This window comes from Gavia stellata, chromosome 42 (genome assembly GCF_030936135.1).
Source record: "Gavia stellata isolate bGavSte3 chromosome 42, bGavSte3.hap2, whole genome shotgun sequence".
Classification (NCBI taxonomy): domain Eukaryota; kingdom Metazoa; phylum Chordata; class Aves; order Gaviiformes; family Gaviidae; genus Gavia; species Gavia stellata.
Window position 1 is genome coordinate 178,383 of NC_082635.1, and position 21,573 is coordinate 199,955.

A 21,573-nucleotide genomic window follows, 5' to 3' on the forward strand; every position below is an offset into this window, starting at 1 on the left:
ACCCCAGCATCACACCTGCACGCTCTGCGCCGGAGAAAATTATTCAGCGAGATCGCTATTCTTTCACCAAAACACTGATTATTCTAGAAAAATCCCAAAGGAACTAAGGTCTCCTCCGGCCCGTCAGCACGGCCGCCTTCCATTTTATTCCAAGTGGAAACCAGGGGAAATACATCAATCAAGAAATAAAAGAAGCACCGCTTTGAAGGCAGCGGGGCCACGCTGCCTCATTCAAACTGCACGGACTGGGGCAGAAGTCATTAAAATTTATCAGCTTTTTCTATCTTTGACTATATAGTTGGGTTTGGGGTTGGATTTTTTTCATTATGGTAACAAGTATGTTGTATCAATTTGTAAGAGGCTTGGAGAGAGATCCCTTTAGCCCACTCCTGGCTGTAATCAGGGCAAATCCTCCTTCCGACATCCCTAAAATCCATGGTTTTAAGCGACGTTTATACTACGGGAAACTTTCAAGCGCTATTTGGTCACAACTCAAGATTTCTCGGGGCATGTGCTCGACTCAGCTGCTAATCCTGAACTCTCTGCTCGCAGGTTAGCTCCTTCCCGCTCCTCCTATCCGAATCCTTCAGTGAAATCCTAACGCTGAGCGCTGACGTCCTCGCTGCCACAGCACGGCTGATGCCACAGCAACGGGATACGTCCCAGGCCCTGAAAAAAAAAACAGACGCTGGGGTCTGGGATTTGCTTTAGCCCTTCCTTTAACCCGGTATAACAAAGCCTCGCTCGACCCAAGGAGCCTCAGCCGAACAATTACACCCTTAGAAAAAAAAAAACCCAACAACATCCCTGCAAAAAAAAAAAATCTCCTGGCGGGTGCTTCGCTTTGCTATCAGAAGTTGCTCCGATTTTCCAGGGAGCTACTCGTGGTACCGGTGTTAAATGCCCGCCTGCGTGTTTGCACGATTAAAAAAGGTAATCTCTAGCAAATCGGGAGCACTAGAAGGAGGTTAAGGCCAATTAAAAATGGGTCAGGGGAAGCAAGGCACAAGGAAAAGCCCCAAACAAGAAGTTTGCCTCCTACTGCTAATATTTAACTATATATATAAAAAAAAGTACTCCTCGCTTTATGGAACCAGTCAACAACAACTGTAAACTTGGCAGTACAATCCCTGAAAACTCCTGACATTCGAACAATTCCTCGTTCTTCCGTCCCTCAAAAGGGAGAGAATTAACCTAAAGTTTTCCGGCAGCCTATTTTCTTTCTTTTCTACCACATCTGTTCTTTCCAACTCATCTTGGTATGGATAAAAAAATCGCTTATGCCGTTAGCAGCGGACAATTAAAAAAAACAGTCTGGATTTTTCCGGGATCAAGAGTGGAAGTATAAAGCTTAACATGTACGTACATTTAGTAAAATAACAGAACAAAGATACTAACTGAATATATTAGGGGGGCAAAATCGATGCTGTGAGGTCCCACTCTCTCTGAACTAAAAACATTTTGGTCAGACCAGTAACATTTTCAGGCTCTGATAGTGGACCTTTGATCGAAGGGGGTAAAAAAAATATCCCAGCTTTATGACTGCGTGGTAAATTAACCTGCAGAAGGTGCAGGGACCATAAGGGTCCCTTTATAAACATTTAAAAACAGCGACAAAAAGGCATAAAAGACATCACTGGATATTGTTTTATGTGAAAACCCCTTTCTGGAATGCAATTAAACCTGTAACGAGAAGCCCTCTAATTTGCTATAACAAGTGCTTGCATTATTTTACAGTTTAAGCAGATGTATACAGCTTTTTCTTTTTTTTCCTTTCTTTTAGGGAATCAAGACTTAAAAGACTTAAGAGGGAAACAAACCACCACGATTTCACACAACTGTATCGGTGTGCTTAGAGGAAACACTGGGGTTTTTTCCACCTGAGAACAATGTAAGCTGGATGACAAGGGGCAAAAGTGTGTGGTTTTGGGTCTCCAGGAAAAACTAATCCCAGAAATTAAATTAATTGGACGGGGAGGGGAGAAATACCCAACGCTGTGCATGGTGTTCTTACTTCAAACTTGAATGGTGTGAAGTAGCCGTGAGGAACAAACTTGAGCTTTTCGTTAACGCACCTGATGGACAAAGGAAAAGAAAAGGGAGAAGGAAAATCGAGGACGCTAACGAGATTTGTTACGAACTGGGTGCTTGCACTGTACGTCGCTACTTCGATTTTCTAATCATCCGACATGAGGCTGTACATGGGGATGGGGGGAAAAATGTGTGATGACATTTGGGAAACGGTGCTTTCTTTGCCACCTTTTTTTTGTCTTTTTGACACACTTTGGAGTTGTTTAACAAAACTTTTTAACATCTTTTTTCTGCTTTACGGGCAGACCCGCACCCAGGGGCAGCCGCTTTACAGTCAACGTAATGGAATGAGGATGGAGTTTGCGCACAAAGCAATGGATCCACATCCTACGTCTAGATGGCATCAAGGGTCAGAGTGGTATGAGTTTTACCGAGGCATCTCAGTGCTACTTCACCCTGGAAACGTCACAACAGACATATTTGGGAGTAAATTGTGTGCTTTTGTGACTTTTTTTTTTCTTTTGTCTTTTAAACATTCACATCGGCGGGGTGCACAACGCTATGGGTCATTACAAAGGGGGAGAATTCTGCTTGGTTTGTACACAGACGGTTATCAACTCACTGCTTACACGAAACGTACCCTGCAGACGATCTCAGGACTTATTTGGTGGCGGGGAGAGATGGGGAAGGGGGGGGCGCAGAAAGGCAGGAAAAGGTAGAATTTAATTATTCAATAAAAGAGCTTACTTACCAACCCAACCCTGCATCACATGGAAAACAAACCTCCTCAGAGACAAAGGCATGCTAATGCGTAAAAGCAGCTCTCTGCACTGCACACCTGCCCTCCAGGGGAGTGGGAAGGCAGCAAACCTCCCTTTTTTTTTTATATATATGTATTTTTTTTTCCAGACATACATGCTTAAGCTGTTTATTTTTGCCAATACTTTCTGCCTATATGGTTTCAACTAAGGGGAAAAAAAAAAAAGCGCTAATAAAGGAAACAGCTAAAGTTATGGTGGGGAGGGGGAAGAAGGTGCTTACATACAGAAAGAGGGGGGTTTCCTGAGAGATATAGATATATTTTTTAAACTTTTTAATACCTGGGAGCACTAGAGGTGAGCCTTTCTCTATCAAGAAGGGGGGCTGATGGAGGCTACTGCACCCCAACACGCCCCCCCCCCGTACCCCCAACCCTCGGTACCTTCCTGCCGCCGCCTGCGCTCTCTGTTTGAGCCAAGGAATATTTTTAAGAAGCGGCAGGAAGACAAAGGGGACCTTAATGAGGCCAGCGCTGCCCAGGAGAAATAACGTCATTAAAAGACCTCATTAAGGACCCCCCCCCTCCAAAAAAAAAAAAAAAGGAAAAAAGCAGCTAGGAGCCCCCCCCAAGCAGCTAGGAGCCCCCCACCCCTCTCCCTGGCCTCCTCCAGACCCTCGCTCCTCTCATAACCCCCCCAACATCCCCCCCGTGGTACCCCAGGCCCTGCGCTGCCCCTCAGGGCCTGGCCCTACCCAGGCCGCGGCCCCCCTCCTCCTCCTCCTCCTCCTCCTCCTCCTCCTCCTCCCTCAGCCTCCTGCTCTACCCAGGACACACCCCCCCCCTCCCCAAATATCCCCCGCTGTCCCTGCCTCTGCCCCGGCTTCCTCCTCCTCCTCACAGCACCCCCCCTCCGGGCCCCGCTTACCCCCCCTCCCCACAGCCGGGCCTACCCCCCCCCGCCCGCCTCAGGCCTGCGCCCTGGCTCCCCCGCTCACCTCAGGCCTCGTCCCCCGGCCCCCCCCCCCCCCCCCCGGCCCCCCCCACCCACCACCGGTCGCCCCGCGTCCCCCACCCCCCCCCCAAACCTGGTCCGGCGAGCCGGACAGACAGACACAGACAGACAGAGAGGCTCTCGGGAGAGGCGGTTACTGGACCTTTCGTCCGGGCCGTGGTGGTGTTGGAGCGGCGGCGGCGGCCGGGGGAGGCTGCAGCTGCCGCTGTCGTGGTGGTGGCAGGACGGAGAAGGGGGGGTGGAGTGCGGGCTGGGGGGGGAAGCGGCGGCGGCGGGGGGGACACTCGGCTCTCCACGGCCATGGGCAAGAGGGGCGGGGGGGCGAACAGGGGGGGCACAGTCACTGTACAGCGCGGGGGTCGGCTCGGCACGGCCCGGCCCGGCTTATCCGCCCGCCCGCCCCGCGCTCCACGGGCAGGCACACAAAATGGCGCCCGCCGGCACGCAGCCGCGCCGAGGCAGCGCCCCGCACGGAGGCCGGAAAAAGCCGAGCTGCGCCGGAAAAAACCGAGCGGTGACGGAAAGACACGAGCGCCCCCTTCCTCCCTCAGCGACAGGCGACGGAGCTTGCCGAAGGTGAACGGGAGATGGCGGGAACGCCCGAAAAGTGCCGAGGAGGTGAGGCGCGGACGAGTCCACCTGAGCGGGAGGGGAGGGGGGGGGAGAGCTGCGCAACTGAGCGCTCACGGGGCGGTCCCCAGGCCGAGCGACGCGGCCGCACGGCCCTGCGCGGGGACGAAACGGCGGAAGAAGCCGCTCCAGGTGGTTGTCCCGTGGGGGAGCGGGTGTGGGGCTGTGGGGGCCCTCCGTGCCGGGGGGGTGGTTTTCTCCACACACACCCCCCCCGACTCCCGCCGGTGGACGTGGAGCGGTGCCGGGTGCTGCGCGGCGTTCGCGCGGGCCGCCAGGGGGCGCTGCCCCGGCCGTGAGGCGGCGGCGGCGGCGGCGGCGGGATGGTGGAGAAGGAGGAGGGCGGCCCCGGCGGCATCAGCGAGGAGGAGGCGGCACAGTATGATCGGCAGATCCGGCTGTGGGGGCTCGAGGCCCAGAAGCGGTCAGTGGGGCTGAGGCCTACGGGGGAAGCCGGAGGGGGGCCCTGTGGGGGGCCGTAGAGGGGCTGGGGGGGGCTTGGGGGGGCCCTGCGGCCCGTGAGGGGCCTTGTCGGAGCTTGTGGGGGCCCGACAGGGCCTTGGAGGGGCCCTGCAATGTGAGGAGGGCCCTGGAGGGGCTTCTGGAGGGGCTCTGTAGGGGCCTGGGTGGGATTATCGGGGCCCCACAGCCTGTGAAGGACCATGTAGGAGCTTGTGGGGGCCCTATAGAGCTGAGGAGGGCTTTGGAGAGCTTCTGGGGGCCTTGGAGGGGCTTGTGGGGGGCCCTAGAGGGGCGGGGGTGGGCTTCTGGGGGCTCTATGGCCTGTGAGAGACCCTATAGGAGCTTGTGGGGGGCCTGGAGGGGCCCTGCAATATGAAGGGGGCCTTGGAGGAGCTTGTGGGGGTCCCTGTAGGGGTCTGGAGGGGCCCTGCAATTTGAGAGAGGCATTGAAAGGGCTTCTAGGGGGTCCTAGGGGGGTCCTATAGGGGCCTGGAGGGGCTTGTGGGAGCCCTACAGCCTGTGAGGGAGCTTGTATGAGCTTCATGGGGGGCCTGGAGGGGCCCTGCAATGTGAGAAGGGCCTTATGAGGGTGTATAGGAGCTTGTGGTGGGGCCTATAGGGGCCTGGAGTGGCCCTGCAATGTGAGGGGGCCCTATAGAAGCTTGGCAGTAGGGCTGGAGGGGCCCTGCAAATGTGAGGGGGCCCTATAGAAGCTTGGTGGTGGGGGCTGGAGGGGCCCTGCGATGTGAAAGGGGTGTTGGAGGGGCTTATGGGGGCCCTGCAATGTGAAGGGGGCCCTATAGGTGCCTGGGCAGGGGCCCTGCAATGTGAGGGAGTCTTTTAGGGGCTTATGGGGGCCTTGGAGGAGTTTGCAGGGGGCCCTATAGGGGCCTGGAGTGGCCCTGCAACGTGAGGGGGGCCTTGGAGGAGCTTGTGGGGGCCCTATAGGAGCTTGTGGACGGCCCTGTAGGAACTTGGGGGGGCCTGTGGGGGCCCTACATCGTGTGGGAGGGCCGTGTAGGGGCTTCTGTGGCAACTGTAGCTGCTGCGGGGGGCTCTCGGGAGCTTTGTAGGGGCTTCAGAGAGGGGTCGGCAGTGGGTATGTAAGCATATAGGGGCTTGTGGGGGTCTGTGGGGTCTCTGCTGACCCCACGCAAAACTTAGGCTTAGCCAAACTCACTGTAGTGCACGTTTGGGTGAAATTTGTGCCTCCTGGAGTGGAAGCTGGGGGGTGAGAGGCGGGAGGTAAACGGCTTCCGACTCATTCCCAGCTGGAACTGCAAAGCATCTGCTCCCACACGCCAATTCCTGGGTCTTTCCCTGCTAGAAACCCTCTTGCTCAGCCCCTATTTTCTCTAGAAGGGCTTTTTTTTTTTCGTCTTTCAAGTAATTTTTTGTGGTTCTTTTCTGCAGCCCATCCAGATTTCTGCCCGCTTCCAATTTCTTAGGTGTTCCCCGGGAAGCGGCGATGGGGTTTGTTCGGGAGAAGGTGGAACAACCCCCAAATATGGACATGAACATAACGATGTTGCTGGACGCAGATAAAATCGAGCGTGAAAATAGGCCAAAAAAGCAGGATTCTCTCTGTTTAACAGCCCGGATTGTCGCTCGGTGCTGAGTAAACTTGATCTTGTTGGAAAACGGATACAAACTAATTAATAACAGACTTCCAACGGGAGGGGAAAAAATATATCTAAATGATAAAAGGCGAGGAAAACACATCGGTCAGTTATTCGGAAACCTTAAAACTTGCACGCACAGTTTTGTGCTGGAATAAATATACGCAAAAATGTACTCATTTCCTATTAATTATTATTTATCCACACCCCGGTGCAGCTCCGGCCCTCAGCCCCTTTTTTTGGGGGGGCTATTAGGAGCCCCGAAGTGTGCGTTGTAATGAACCTGCACCACCCCCCCGACCCCATTTGCTGAAAAGCAGCGCAAGACTTCGGTGTTATCCTCTCTTCCAAAGCTGCAAACGCTCTTTTTTTCTGTGAATTTTGCTGAATTACCCACTCCTGACAGCTTGTGTGTGTCTCCCTCTGCTTCCAAATCACGTTAAACCTGCTTTTTCCCCAGGCAGGGATGCCGAGGAGCGCGGCTTTCCTATCTGGCCGTATTTATCCACCGTGTTTTCCCTCCGAGCGCCGATGATTCCCCTTCGCCCCAACCCCTCGGGGGGATGCTCCAACCGAGCCGTTAACGTTGACTGAGTCTTTCTGCCGCAGGTTACGAGCTTCCCGGGTGCTGCTGGTGGGGATGAAGGGTCTCGGAGCAGAAGTGGCGAAGAATCTCATCTTGGCGGGAGTCAAAGGCTTGACCATGCTGGACCATCAGCAGGTGAGGAGCTTGCAGCTTTGGTTAGCAAAGCTCCCAGACCACCCCCCCAGTGCGGTGCGGTGCTGGAGGACTCGCTCGCTGCTTTTCGGGATAAATATTCTGCCTGGGGTGGAATTACTCCATTTTGGGGCACGTTGAGTTTGCGTTTCCAGTCGTTGACGTGGCAGCTAAATGCCAGGGCTGAGCTCCGCCACCCGCTCTCGAGCTGGGGGCTGAACCGCAGCCTCCCCTGTCCCTTTCCGGACGTCCTGGGGTGCTGCACCCCGCTCTGACAAGCCAGCTTATTTCTGGGGATGCTTGGCTTTGGCGTTAGCAGCTCTCCACCCAGCCCTCTCCCGTCTATCTCCATCGGGACAGCCCCTTCCTGTGTTTATCTGGGGCTGGCAGGCGTGCGTGAAGCAGATGTGGGGCTCAAAGCTCCTGCCAAGAGTCTCGTGGACCCCGGAATCCCTAAACAGAATCTGCGGTGAGTTTTAATTCCCGATCCGGAGCTTTGTGCCCTGCGGCAAACGTCACCAGCGCCGGCTGAACATGTTGCTCAGGCGAACGTGGCCTCTGGGTCACGGCGCAGCGTCTCCTCAGGCGCAAGAGGGAGCTGCGAGCTCGGGAGCGGGGAGAAGCGAGCTACGACGCTGCGGGGGATTGAAGAATAGCGCAAAATAACCAAGAGATTTTTTTCCTATTTTTTTTTCCCTCTGGTTATCTCACAATGAGTTTTCCTGCGGCTGGGATGGCACCGCTTAGCTGTTCCCTTCCAGTTCCCGCTTGCGCAGCACCCGCTGTAATTCTCCGCGGGGGGCTTTTCCCACCCTTCCCGAGTCCGCAGGAAGACTCATCTCTCCGTTTTTCTCCCGTTTCAGGTTTCCCAAGAGGACACGCGAGCTCAGTTCCTCATCCCCGTGGGTTCCTTGGGCCGCAACAGAGCCGAAGCCTCGCTGGAGCGGGCGCAGAACCTCAATCCCATGGTGGACGTGAAAGCTGACTCCGAGAGCGTGGAAAGCAAACCCGAAGAGTTCTTCACCCAGTTCGACGCAGTACGTGCGGCGGGGGGAGAGAAAGGTCGGAGGAGAAAGGGGCTTGCTGACTTCTTATTAAGTCTCCTCGCTAATTACTCTTATTCTGATTGCGTTAGCGCTGAGAGTGTCTATCCTTGAGCCGCGGGCAGCTGCCTGCCTGTTGTCGGCGCGAGTTTTCCCCGCCGCGGTTACAGGTTGAGCTGCCTGACTCTTCAGAAATGGCATCTGTTCCCCTTCTGGTCTCCTCCGTGGGTCGCAACAGGCGGCGGCTGCCTGCTGCCTGCTTTTTTCGGGTGTGATGGGGCTGGTAGTTGTAGGTACCGCAGCCGATGGCGGCTTCCCAATCCGGCCTTCTTGCCGGATGGTGAAAAATCCGGCGGCGGCTCTGAAAGCAAGGGGAGGAGGAACGCATCCAGGTCTTGTAGCTCCCGCGGATCGGCTGCCTGCCTCTGCCTGACTGCAGGGCGGCAGGCGCTGCCGAGGGGATCGTAAAGCGCTGATTACAATAACGCGGCCCTGCGGGGAGCTACCCCGGGGTACATATCCTGCTCCGCTCCCAGGCCCTGAGCTTTAGAAATAACCGTATTTAGCGTCGTTCCCCCAATTCCCACCAAAATTCTCCGGAAACGGGATGCTGTATCCCTTAACCTCCTAATTATGCCCGGAGCGGAGGCTGCTGGAATTAGCCCCTGTGAACGGGAGGGGAAAATTGATAATTACTCCCAGCGTTGTGCCCCGCTGTGAATGAAACGGCAACTCTTCCCCGCCGCCCCAGGAAAGGGGGGGAGATGTTACACCCCCCAATAACCCCGTGAGGAGGGAAGGAGGGGGGTAAACGTTCAAATTTCTGCCTGCAGGTCTGCCTAACCTGCTGCTCCCGGGATGTTATGGTGAAGATCGACCAGATTTGCCACAAAAACAGCGTCAAGTTCTTCACCGGCGACGTTTTCGGCTACCACGGCTATATGTTTGCCGACCTGGGGGAACACGAATTCGTGGAGTGAGTCGGGGAGGGCTGCGGTCTCGGGGAGCGGGTGGCGAGAGGAGAACCGGCCCCACAAGAAGGGTATCGGTGTTTCGGCTGCCTTCACCCCCTCGGAGAGGCTGCCTGTTTTTGGGACCCGGGAGATTTGAAGTCTTTTAAAAAGACTTTTTGCCGCTGAGCAGCGCGAGTGGGGATGGCGGTTTCTCAAAGCGAGCTCAGTTGGTGGTTTTTTGGGTTGTTTTTTTTCCCCCCCCCCGCCTCCGTAGAGAGAAAACCAAGGTCGCCAAAGTCAGCCCGGGTGTGGAAGATGGGCCGGACACCAAAAAAGCCAAACTCGACTCGTCGGAGACCACCATGGTGAAAAAGGTGAGTGGGATGGGGGGGGAAAAACCCACCCTGCAGAGACCTCCGAGACCTCTTGAGGGATGGGGCGAAATCTGCGCCGAAGCAAAAACCTTTTCACATTGAAACGCCTCCGGCCGGGGCATTGTTTTGGTTTCCCAGCTGGAAATTTAACGGAGGAGTGGAAATCCCCTCGACTTTAGCCGGCTACGAGGAGAATGCGAGCTGAGCCAGCAGATTAACGCCCTTTTGTGTCCCTTTTGCCCCCTCCCTCCCTCCACCTCGCTTTGAGGGTGCAGCTTCCCCTCGGAAGGTCTGGGAATATTCCCCGGATGCCGATCGAACCAGCTGTCGCCCTCCCGCCGTTTGCGGGGGGGATGGCGATTCCGCGTTCGGATACGGCGAATTCCTCCGGATCCCTTTCTGAGATGCCACAGCCCGCGTGCCGAGGGAGGGCCGGGGCTCCGCCAAGCCTTTCCCTGGATGCGTGCGGGAGCAGGCGGGCTTCGCGTCGGGGAGACTTTCACACTCCCTCGTTTAATACCTCCGTGGTTTGGAGCCGGTTTTCCCAAATACTCCAGAGTTCACGCACCGTAAACCCTCATCCCCTCCTAAACTGACGCTGAGGGCTATCGGCGTTACCTTAAAAATCTTTTAATTAAGAGAGCGGGTCGTTTAGCCATCCTCCCGTCGGGTTAAGCTTTGCGGAGGCGTGCTCCCAAGGGTCTTTTGCGCCGGGACGCCAAATCCCTGCATGACGATTTGGGCGATCCTGCTCTGCCTGGGGGAATAAAGACGATTATTTTCCCTTTGCCGCCACCCGGCTCTCCTCGTCCCCGCCGCCGTGCCCGGCTCCCCTTGCTGAGCTCAACGGGGATGGCGGCAGCGTCGGTGTCCCGGCCCTCGACGTCACCGCTCGCTCGCTGACCTCATCTCAAAAGACCTCGCGCCGTCGGGGGACCCGTCGGGCCGGGGCTGGGGGTATCGACGTTGGGTTGCCTTGCCAGGGGAAGGGAGCGCAACACACACGCCGTCTGCAATTTGTGGGGGGCTTCTCCCTGGTGCCCCCCCAGACCACGCCAACGCCTTCTCTCCCCTCGCAGCGGGTGCTTTTCTGCCAGCTGAAGGAAGCCCTGGCCGTCGACTGGAGTGGGGAGAAGGCAAAGGCGGCGCTGAAACGCACCACGACGGATTATTTCCTCCTCCAAGGTAAGTCCCTGCCTCTCAATTCCCATTGCTTTTCCCTACTGGCATTGGGAAATTCGGCTTTGTCCCATCGCCAAACCGGGTGTGCGCTCTCCCAGATCTGCCGCGGCGGCGGCGAGCGAACGTGAGGCAATTTCTGTGGTGAAAACCAGCTTTTGATTATTTTTATTGTCGGCTTTGAGGTTTGTTGGGGTTTTTTTTGTGAGTTTTACCGTAATAGCCAGGAGCTAAAAATACCCGGGCGACTGGGAACAGCCTTCTCCCCGGTATGGAAGCGCCCTGCCGCACGGCTCAGGCCCTGGCCGCTCGTCCCTCTCCCTTGCCATGAGCTTTCAGGCTCTGGCGGCGGCTCGTGCCGAGGCATCCGGGGAAAGCCGAACCACCCTGGAACGTTTCAGAGCCCGGCTCTTCCCTCGGGAAGGAGCTGGGAGCGCTGGCCGGCCGCGCGAGCTTTCCCAAACCCGCTTTGCGGTCGCGCCGGCAGGTTGAAGGTTTGGCCAAGGAGCTCCTAAAAGAGAGACAGGGAGCTGCCGCTCCCCTCGGCTTCTCCCGAATTGCCGGCAGAGCCGCACGGCGAAGCTGCCGGCAGCCCCTCGGCTGCGTGGCGGCACCGGGGTGACTCTCTCTCTCCCTCTCCCTCTCCCAGTGCTGTTGAAGTTTCGGACGGATAACGGCCGGGATCCTTCACCCCAAAACTATGCCGAGGACTCGAAGCTGCTGCTCCAGATCTGCCGCGACGTCCTGGAGGCGCTGGGTGTCGGCGCCGACCTGCTGCCGGATGAATTCGTCAGGTGCGGCAGGGAGCCGAGCACATCACCGGCACCTCCTTAGCCATTACTGCTCCTTTTCCGTTGGATCGCCGGGTGCCGGAGAAGCTCCGGCAGCTCCCGACGCCCGTTTTCACCATGAATCTCACCGGGAGGACGACGGCGGTGACCTGAACCGCCGCCTGCCCTGCGTGTCCTTGCTTTTCCTCCGGGTCACCGTCACCGGGGGATTAACAGCTCGGTGGAGCAGGTTCACCGCCTTCCCCAAGGCCGTTGGTGCCGTGGGCTTGACGCCGGGCCAGACGCCGCCTCGCTCCGCCAGCGTGATCCCGAGCAATCCCAGCCGGCTCCGCCGGGACCTTGGGACCGCGGCGGTGTAGAGAAATCGCCCGTGTCCTCGCGGTGACACCAAACCCCGGTGTCAATCCCGGGAGGGTCCCCCTCACCCCCGGCGCGTTCACCGGGAACTCCCCGTCCCTGCCTGCATGTTGCCACACGCTGCCCACCGGGAATGGCGGGAATGTGCCGCCGGAGGCGGCGGGGTGGGGGGGGACGCAACGCCGCGCCGGCATTTTGAGGGGTTTATTTTTAGCAGGGTGGCACGAAGCACGCAGGGGGGGACGCGCCGGTGTCGTGTCCCCGTCACCGCCGGCTCCTTTTGGGGGGAAACCTCGGTGTTTTAGCAAAACCCAGAAGCTTGGTTTTTTTGGGGGGGGAGCGCGGGGAACCGCGGCGTCTCCGGGCTTTGCCGTTGAATTTCTCTTCCTTCCCTCCAGCTACTGCTTCTCCGAGATGGCTCCCGTCTGCGCCGTGGTCGGAGGCGTCCTGGGCCAGGAGGTGGTCAAGGTAGCGGTCGTTTTGTTTTTTGGGGGGCGCGGCGGGTGCCACGATGGTTGCAGCGTGGGGGGGCTCTGCACAGCGCATGCTTCCCCCCCTCCTTGCCCCCCCAAAACCCCCTTCCCCACCGGTTGGGCGACCCCGGCCCCCCCATTTTGGGGGCGCTCCCCTCTAATAACCCCCCCCCAGATCCACATCTCCCAGCGCCGGGCTTTATTTTTTCGGCGGCGGGGTGAACCCCGATTCACCGGTAACCGAATTTGCCCCCCCTCCCCCTGTGTGTCCCCCCCCCCTCAGGCCCTCTCCCAGCGGGACCCCCCCCCACAACAACTTCTTCTTCTTTGACGGCATCAAAGGCAGCGGGATCGTGGAGTGCCTGGGCCCCAGCTGAGCGCTTGGGGGGCTTCAGCCCCCCCACTTTGGGGTTGGGGGGGTGGGATGGTGAAACCCACACCCCCCCCAGTGCTCACGGGTTAATTTTGGGGTGCGGCCGGCACCCCATGGGGGTTTTTTGGGTTAATAAAAAGCATCTTTCTAAAAAGTGGTTTATTTTGGGGCTGGAACTGAGCTGTCGCGGGATGTAACATGCACTGGGGGGGGGGGGAAGGTCTGAGCTAATGCCAGACCCCCCAAAACCCCACAGACACCCCAAAACCCCACAGACCCCCCCAACCCTGCACCCCCAAACCCCATGGACCCCTAGCCCTGCACCCCCAAACCCTGTGGACCCCCAAACCCCACAGACCCCAAACCCTGTACCCCCCTGAAATGCCATGGACCCCCAAACCCTGCAGCCCCACAGACACCCCCCCAAATGTTGCGGACCCTCTAATGCTGCAGCCCCAAACCCTGTGGATCTGCACCCACTGGACCCCCAAACCCTGCAGCCCCCCAAATGCTGCAGCACACCCCCCCCCCCCCCCAAATCCCATGGACCCCCAAACACTGTGGACCTTTGAACGCTGCAGCCCCAATCCCTGTGGACCCCCAAAACCACGGACCCCCAAAGACTGCAGTTCCAAACCCCACAGCCCCCCACACCCCATGGACCCCCCAAACCCTGTGGACCCCCAAAGCACTGCAGCCCCCCCAAACCCACGGACCCCAAACCCTATGGACCCCCAAACACTGTGGATCCCCACCCAACCCTGTGGACCCCCAAACATTGCAGCCCCTCAAACCCTATGAACCCCCAAACCCTGCAGCCCCCCCCAAACCCCATGGACCCCCAAACACTGTAGCCCCCCACCCCCTATGGACCCCCAAACACTGCAGCCCCCCAAACCCTATGGATCCCCACCCAACCCTGTGGACCCCCAAACCCCTGCAGCCCCCCAGACCTTTTGGACCCCCAAACACTCCAGCCCCAAACCTCATGCCCCACCCCTGCAGCCCCCCAAACCCCATGGCCCCCTAAACACTGCAGCCCCCCAAACCCACGGACCCCAAACCCTATGGCCCCCTAAACATTGCAGCCCCCCAAACCCACAGACCCCAAACCCTATGGCCCCCTAAACACTGCAGCCCCCCAAACCCACAGACCCCAAACCCTATGGATCCCCAAACACTGTGGACCCCCAAACCCTATGGACCCCAAACCCTATGGACCCCAAACTTCGCAGACCCCAAAACACTCCAGCCCCAAACCTCATGCCCCCCCCAAACCCCATGGCCCCCCACCCCTGCAGCCCCCAAACCCTGTGGACCCCCAAACACTGCAGCCCCCCAAACTCACAGACCCCAAACCCTATGGACCCCCACCCAACCCTATGGACCCCCAAACACTGTGGACCCCCACCCAACCCTACGGATCCCCACCCCCTATGGACCCCCAAACACTGCAGCCCCCCAAACCCACAGACCCCAAACCCTATGGATCCCCAAACACTGTGGACCCCCAAACCCACGGACCCCAAACCCTATGGATCCCCAAACACTGTGCACCCCCAAACCCTATGGCCCCCAAACTTCGCAGCCCCCTGAAACACTCCAGCCCCAAACCTCATGCCCCCCCCAAACCCCATGGCCCCCCAAGCCTGCAGCCCCCCAAACCCGCAGACCCCAAACCCTATGGACCCCCACCCAACCCTATGGACCCCCAAACACTGTGGACCCCCACCCAACCCTATGGATCCCCACCCCCTATGGACCCCCAAACACTGCAGCCCCCCAAACCCACAGACCCCAAACCCTATGGACCCCCAAACACTGCAGCCCCCCAAACCCACAGACCCCAAACCCTATGGATCCCCAAACCCACAGACCCCAAACCCTATGGACCCCCAAACACTGCAGCCCCCCAAGCCCACGGACCCCAAACACTATGGATCCCCAAACCCACGGACCCCAAACCCTATGGATCCCCAAACACTGTGCACCCCCAAACACTGCAGACCCTCAACCCCTATGGCCCCCAAACTTCGCAGCCCCCCGAAACACTCCAGCCCCAAACCTCATGTCCCCCCCAAACCCCATGGCCCCCCAAGCCTGCAGCCCCCCAAACCTGCAGACCCCAAACCCTATGGACCCCCACCCAACCCTATGGATCCCCAACCCCTGTGGACCCCCAAACACTGCAGCCCCCCAAACCCATGGACCCCAAACCCTATGGATCCCCAAACCCTCAGACCCCAAACCCTATGGATCCCCAAACACTGTGGACCCCCAAACACTGCGGACCCTCAACCCCTATGGCCCCCAAACTTCGCAGCCCCCCGAAACACTCCAGCCCCAAACCTCATGCCCCCCCAAACCCCATGGCCCCCCACACCTGCAACCCCCCAAACCCACAGACCCCAAACCCTATGGACCCCCACCCAACCCTATGGACCCCCAAACACTGTGGACCCCCACCCAACCCTATGGATCCCCAACCCCTATGGACCCCCAAACACTGCAGCCCCCCAAACCCACGGACCCCAAACCCTATGGACCCCTAAACACTGCAGCCCCCCAAACCCACAGACCCCAAACCCTATGGATCCCCAAACACTGTGGACCCCCAAACCCTATGGCCCCCAAACTTCGCAGCCCCCCGAAACACTCCAGCCCCAAACCTCATGCCCCCCCACACCTGCAGCCCCCCAAACCCACAGACCCCAAACCCTATGGACCCCCACCCAACCCTATGGACCCCCAAACACTGTGGACCCCCAAACACTGCAGCCCCCCAAACCCATGGACCCCAAACCCTATGGATCCCCAAACACTGCAGACCCTCAACCCCTATGGCCCCCAAACTTCGCAGCCCCCTGAAACACTCCAGCCCCAAACCTCATGTCCCCCCACGCCTGCAGCCCCCCAAACCCATGGACCCCTAAACACTGCAGCCCCCCAAACCCCCAGACCCCAAACCCTATGGACCCCCACCCAACCCTATGGATCCCCAACCCCTATGGACCCCCAAACACTCCAGCCCCCCCAAACCTTATAGACCCCAAACCCTCCGGACCCCCCAACCTTTATAGACCCCCCCACCGCGGCCACCGCACGCCCCTCTCCTTAAATTCATTTTATTGAAAAGAAACGTACAAAAAAAGTAACCGATCATATACAGCCGCTGTCTTCCCCTATATACAGCCCCCCCGCCCCTATATACACTGCCTCCCCTATATATAATGTACAGCCCCCCCCTCCCCTATATACAGCTCCAACATACAGTATATACACAGCGCTGCGGCCGCGTGTGCCCCCCCCGTGGGGAAGCCGAGGTGAAGGGGGGCACCCCGTGTCCCCCCCCACCCCCGTGTCCCCCGTCCCCCCAATAAATTAAATAAATAGAAAATGGCGGCGGGGGGATGCAGCAACGGGCCCCCCCCCCCCCCCGCCCCAGGGCAGCTTCTTTTCACCGCGGGGTGGGGGGGGGACGTGGACAGGACCCCCCCGCGCCCCCCGGTGCAGTTAGGGGGGTGCAGGGGGGTGCAGGGGGGGGGCTAGTTGGCTTCCCGCGCCGGCAAGGCGGCTGCCTGCAGGTTGTAGACGCCTCCCAGCAACTGCGAGACCAGGCGGTAGAGGTGACCCCAAAAAACGCCGCCGACGCCGCCCCGCTGCTGTCGAGGGGTCTTCATTAATGGGGGGGTGGGTTAATTAAGGGGTGTCTGTTTATTTTTTTGGGGGGGGGGGGTGTTTAGGGGGTCCCCCCCCCCGCCCTCACGCCGCCGCTGGCTCCCTGCCTTATAGACCCGCTGCTATTTATAGGCTGTGAGTCAGCGGCTGGCTCGCACGCGCGCGTGCAAACAAGCCGGCGGCTCCTTTTTTTATTTTTGGGGGGGGCCCTGCCCAATTTGGGGGTGCCCCCCACCAAATAACAGCCCCCCACCCCAAATAACAGCCCCCCCCTTCCCCGCAGCGAGCAAAGCAGGGGGGATAAGAGCGGGAATGGTGGGGATAACACTGAGAATAGGGGAGGGATGTGGGGTTTTGGGGTGCCCCCCCTCCAAAAGTGTCTCTAAGGAAGCCCCCGCCTCCAATTTGGGGGTGCCCCCCCCCAAATAACAGGCCCCCCCCCCCCAATAACAGCCCCCCCCCTTCCCCACAGCGAGCAAAGCAGGGGGGATAAGAGCGGGAATGGTGGGGATAACACTGAGAATAGGGGAGGGATGTGGGGTTTTGGGGTGCCCCCCCCCCAAAAGTGTCCCTAAGGAAGCCCCCGCCTCCAATTTGGGGGTGCCCCCCCCCAAAATAACAGGCCCCCCCTTCCCCACAGTGAGCAAAGCAGGGGGGATAAGAGCGGGAATGGTGGGGATAACACTGAGAATAGGGGAGGGATGTGGGGTTTTGGGGTGCCCCCCCCAAAAGTGTCCCTAAGGAAGCCCCTGCTTCCAATTTGGGGGTGCCCCCCCCCAAAATAACAGGCCCCCCCTTCCCCACAGTGAGCAAAGCAGGGGGGATAAGAGCGGGAATGGTGGGGATAACACTGAGAATAGGGGAGGGATGTGGGGTTTTGGGGTGCCCCCCCCCCCAAAGTGTCCCTAAGGAAGCCCCCACCTCCAATTTGGGGGTGCCCCCCTCCAGTTTGGGGGTGCCCCCCCCAAAATAACAGGCCCCCCCTTCCCCGCAGCGAGCAAAGCAGGGGGGATAAGAGTGGGAATGGTGGGGATAACACTGAGAATAGGGGAGGGATGTGGGGTTTTGGGGTGCCCCCCCTCCAAAAGTGTCCCTAAGGAAGCCCCCCCCTCCAATTTGGGGGTGCCTCCCTCCAATTTGGGGGTGCCCCCCTCCAATTTGCCGCCCCCCCCCCCCCCCAAATAACAGCCACCATCCCACCAGGGAGCGAAAAGCAGAGGGAGTAACACTGATAACAGTGGGAATAACACCGGGAAGGGGGGGAGTGCGGGATTTTGGGGTGCCCCCCCCAAAGTATCCCTGGGTGACCCCCCCCCAAATTTTGGGGTGCCCCCCCCCCTTACCTGCTGCTCGTAGGTCTGCTGGAAGGCGTCGCCCAGACGGCGCAGCCGGGCGCCCAGCTCCCGCTCCGGGCCGGGGGCTTCCCCGGGGAGACGGCCATTAGGGACGGCCCCCCCCCGGCTCCCCCCGCTTTGGGGGGGTCCCTCGTGGTCCCCGTCCTCCGTGGGGTGAAACTCGCCTGGAGTGGGAGTGGGAGAAGGGGGGGGGGGAGGTCAGGCTCCCCCCCCCCCAAGCAGCAGGGCAGGATACGGGGGCTCGTCAACAGGAAAGCCCAGAACAATTCCCAGCGCTTGGATTGGGGTGGGGGGGGCACAAGCAGCTGCCCCCCCCCCAAAAAAACACGCGTGGGAGTGGGGGGGGCATGCCCTGACTCCCTGCTTACCAAAAGAGGAGCAGGCAGCCAATGGGGACCCCCCCACAGGAGTACGAGGACACCCCCCCCCCCCCAACACGGGTATGGGGACCCCCCCACGGGTGCGGGGATCCCCACGGGGTGCGTGGACGCCCCCCCCCACCCGTGTCCATCCCTCCCCCCCCACGGGACTCACCGTGGTGGGCGACGGCGGCTGCGGGGGGTCCCCGCGTCCCGCAGCGATAGAGGAGGAAGGCGGCGGGGGGGGGGGGAGCCCCGGGACAGGCGCAGCTCAGACGGGGGTGGCGGCGGGGGGGGGACACCGCCGGGGACACGGGGCCGGGCAGGGCCAGCGCCCCCCCCCCGCCGCAGGCAGGGGGGGCAGGCAGGGGGGCTGGAGGCTCGGCGAGGCTCCCTTCCCGCAGCGGTCTGGCCATCGCACCCGGGGGGCTCTGCGGGGAAGGGGGGGACACGCGTGGGTGTGGGGGAGTGACACATACCCCCACGCAGCGCGGGACATTCCCCCCCCCCCATTAAAAAAAAAAAAAAATCGCCCTCCGCGCCCGCCAGGGGGCGCCCCCGCGAGCGGGCGGTGTTTGTAAACAAACCGGGCAGCGACCCCCCGGGGCGGCGGGGACCCCCGCGGAGCCGCCCGACCCCACGGACACGCGTGACACCCGCGCCGGGACTCCCCACACCGTTACACCCCTCTTCCTCCTCCTCCTGCCCCCCCACGGGGTGGGGGGGGGGGGGGGGGTGCGCTCTGCCCGCACCACCACACTTCACCCCCCCCCCCCCCCCACTTTCCCACGGGGGGCACCCCACGCAGCCCCACTGCTCGACCCACGGCACCCACCCCACGGAGCCCTCTGCTTGCACCCACCGCGGGCACCCCACAGCGGACACCCCACGGGCTCCTCTTCCCACCCCGCACTCCCCCCCCCCCCCATCCCACCCCGCGCCCCCCCCACTCGCGTGACACCCCACTCCCACGCCACGCACCCCATCCCGCGCCGTACCCCCCCCCCCCCCTCCACCCCACGCCGCGCACCCCCGGGGCTCCACGACCCCCACGCGTGCGCACCCCCCCCCCCATATGTCTGCCCCCCCCCCCCCCCCACGCCGCGTCCCCATCCCGCGTGGACGTGTCCCCCCCCCACTCACTGCAGCTGCATGAACCGTGCGGGGAGAGCGCTGCGATCGGCACCGGCACCGGCTCGGTCTGGCAGCGCGCGCCGCGCTGCCCGCTCTGGGCAAGGCCCCGCCCCCTCCGTGACGTCACCGCCCCGCCCTCGCCCCGCCCCGCCCCGCCCCGCCCCGGACAAGTTCGGGCTTGTGCGGCGGTCGGGGATCCCCCCCCCCCCCCCCCACGGGGGGGTGCGTGGGGTGCAGGGGGGGTGCGTGGGGTGCAGGGGGGGCGCCCCGTGGGGTCCCACACCCCACACACCTCTGACACCCCCCCCCGGGGTCCCACTCGGGACGGTGGGTGCTGGGGGGGGGGGTGTGGGGGTGTCACCCCAAGCCCCCCCGCGTCACGGGTCCGTGGGGTGCAAGTGGGCACCCAACCCCCTGATCCCCATCGCTCGTGGGTGCACGGCCACCCACCCCCCCCCCCAGCACCCCACTCCCACGGGGGGGGAAGCACACCCCCCCCCCCAGCACCCCACTCCCACGGGGGGGGGGGGTACGCACCCCACTCCCCATTACACAGGGCTCCCCACTGCACCCCACTCCCACGGGGGTCCCCCCCACCCCAGCACCCCACTCCCACGGGGGGGGGGGAAGCACACACCCCCCCCAGCACCCCACTCCCACGGCGGGGGGGGGGTACGCACCCCCCTCCAGCACCCCACTCCCACGGGGGTCCCCCCCACCGCAGCACCCCACTCCCACGGCGGGGGGGGGTACACACCCCCCCCAGCACCCCACTCCCTATTACACAGGGCTCCCCACTGCACCCCACTCCCACGGGTGTCCCCCCCACCGCAGCACCCCACTCCCACCGGGGTCCCCCCCCCCAGCACCCCACTCCCACGGGTGTGTCCCCCCCCCAGCACCCCACTCCCACGGGTGTCCCCCCCACCCCAGCACCCCACTCCCACCGTGTTTCCCCCCCCCCAGCACCCCACTCCCACGGGTGTGTCCCCCCCCCCCAGCACCCCACTCCCACGGGTGTCCCCCCCACCGCAGCACCCCATTCCCACCGGGGTCCCCCCCCCCAGCACCCCACTCCCACGGGTGTCCCCCATCACCCCCCCCCGTGTGTGGGTGTGGGTGGGGGGGTCCCCAGCACCCCACCCCGGGGGGGGGCACCCCACTCCCCACCGCCCCGGGGTTCCCACGGCTGTGCCCCCCCCCCCCCCCACGCGTGCCCCCACTCCCACGGGCGGGGCGGGTCCCGGGGCGGCCGCAGCCACTCAGCCGCCGCCGCCGCCGTTTCCAGGGGAAGGTTCCGCCGCCGCCGCCGCCCCGGTAACAGCGGGAAGGGGCCAACCAGGCGCCGCCGCCGCCCCGGCCACGGGGGGGGGAACACCCCCCCTCCCCTCCGCCGCCCCGGGCCCCGAGTCCCGGCCCGCCCGCACCCCCGGGCACCCCCCAACCGGGGCCCGCCCGCACCCCCGGGGCACGGGACCCCCCCAAAAAGGGGGTCCCCAAATCCGGTCACCCCCGGACCCCCGGGACCCCCCCAAATCCGGTCCCTTCACGAACTCCGGGACCCCCCAAATCCGGTCCCCCCCCCCGGACCCCCGGGACCCCCCCAAATCCGGTCCCTTCACGAACCCCGGGACCCCCCCAAATCCGGTCCCCCCCGGGACCCCCCCAAATCCGGTCCCTTCACGAACCCCGGGACCCCCCCAAATCCGGTCCCCCCCGGGACCCCCCCAAATCCGGTCCCTTCACGAACCCCGGGACCCCCCCAAATCCGGTCCCCCCCGGGACCCCCCCAAATCCGGTCCCTTCACGAACCCCCGGACCCCCCAAATCCGGTCCCCCCCGGGACCCCCCCAAATCCGGTCCCTTCACGAACCCCGGGACCCCCCCAAATCCGGTCCCCCCCGGACCCCCGGACACCCGGGACCCCCCCAAATCCGGTCCCCCCCGGACCCCCGGGACCCCCCAAACCGGGTCGTGCACCCCGGGACCCCCCCAAATCCGGTCCCCCCCCGGGACCCCCCCCAAATCCGGTCCCCCCCGGACCCCCGGGACCCCCCAACCCGGTCCCCAAACCCCGTCCCCCCCCCCGTCCCCCCGTGCCCCGGGACCCCCCAGCCCGTGTCCCCCACACAAGGGGGGGTCGTGGGGACATCGGGGCACGGGGACAGCGGGGAGGGGGCGCCGTGCCGACCTTTGACCCCTGACCTCTGCCCCCGCCCCACTGCCCTGCCGGTCACCCCTGGCCCCGCCCCTCGGCCGGGCCCTGCGGCCA

General features: G+C 61.9%; 1 protein-coding gene across 2 annotated transcripts; it reads left to right on the forward strand.

Annotated features, from left to right (window-relative positions):
• Nucleotides 1-4,379: 4,379 nt before the first annotated feature.
• SAE1 (SUMO1 activating enzyme subunit 1) lies at nt 4,380-12,922 on the forward strand. Of its 2 annotated transcripts, none has more exons than XM_059833204.1 (9): nt 4,380-4,421; nt 7,124-7,235; nt 8,096-8,269; nt 9,109-9,251; nt 9,503-9,602; nt 10,682-10,787; nt 11,431-11,575; nt 12,328-12,397; nt 12,686-12,922. In XM_059833204.1, exons 2-9 carry the CDS (start codon nt 7,155-7,157, stop codon nt 12,731-12,733), a joined length of 867 nt encoding a protein of 288 aa, XP_059689187.1. In that variant the 5' UTR covers nt 4,380-4,421; nt 7,124-7,154; the 3' UTR covers nt 12,734-12,922. The 2 variants fall into 2 exon arrangements, with proteins under 2 accessions (XP_059689187.1, XP_059689186.1); XM_059833203.1 differs by lacking the exon at nt 4,380-4,421 and adding an exon at nt 4,757-4,857.
• The last annotated feature ends 8,651 nt before the right edge of the window (nt 12,923-21,573 follow it).

What these genes read in the sequence shown, in the direction of transcription:
- SAE1 (XM_059833203.1), top strand. Translation starts at nt 4,757, where the DNA reads ATGGTGGAGAAGGAGGAGGGCGGCCCCGGCGGCATCAGCGAGGAGGAG. An exon ending in AGACCACCATGGTGAAAAAG is followed by an intron (nt 9,603 to 10,681) that starts GTGAGTGGGATG and finishes CTCCCCTCGCAG; the next exon opens with CGGGTGCTTTTCTGCCAGCT. An exon ending in GGATTATTTCCTCCTCCAAG is followed by an intron (nt 10,788 to 11,430) that starts GTAAGTCCCTGC and finishes TCCCTCTCCCAG; the next exon opens with TGCTGTTGAAGTTTCGGACG.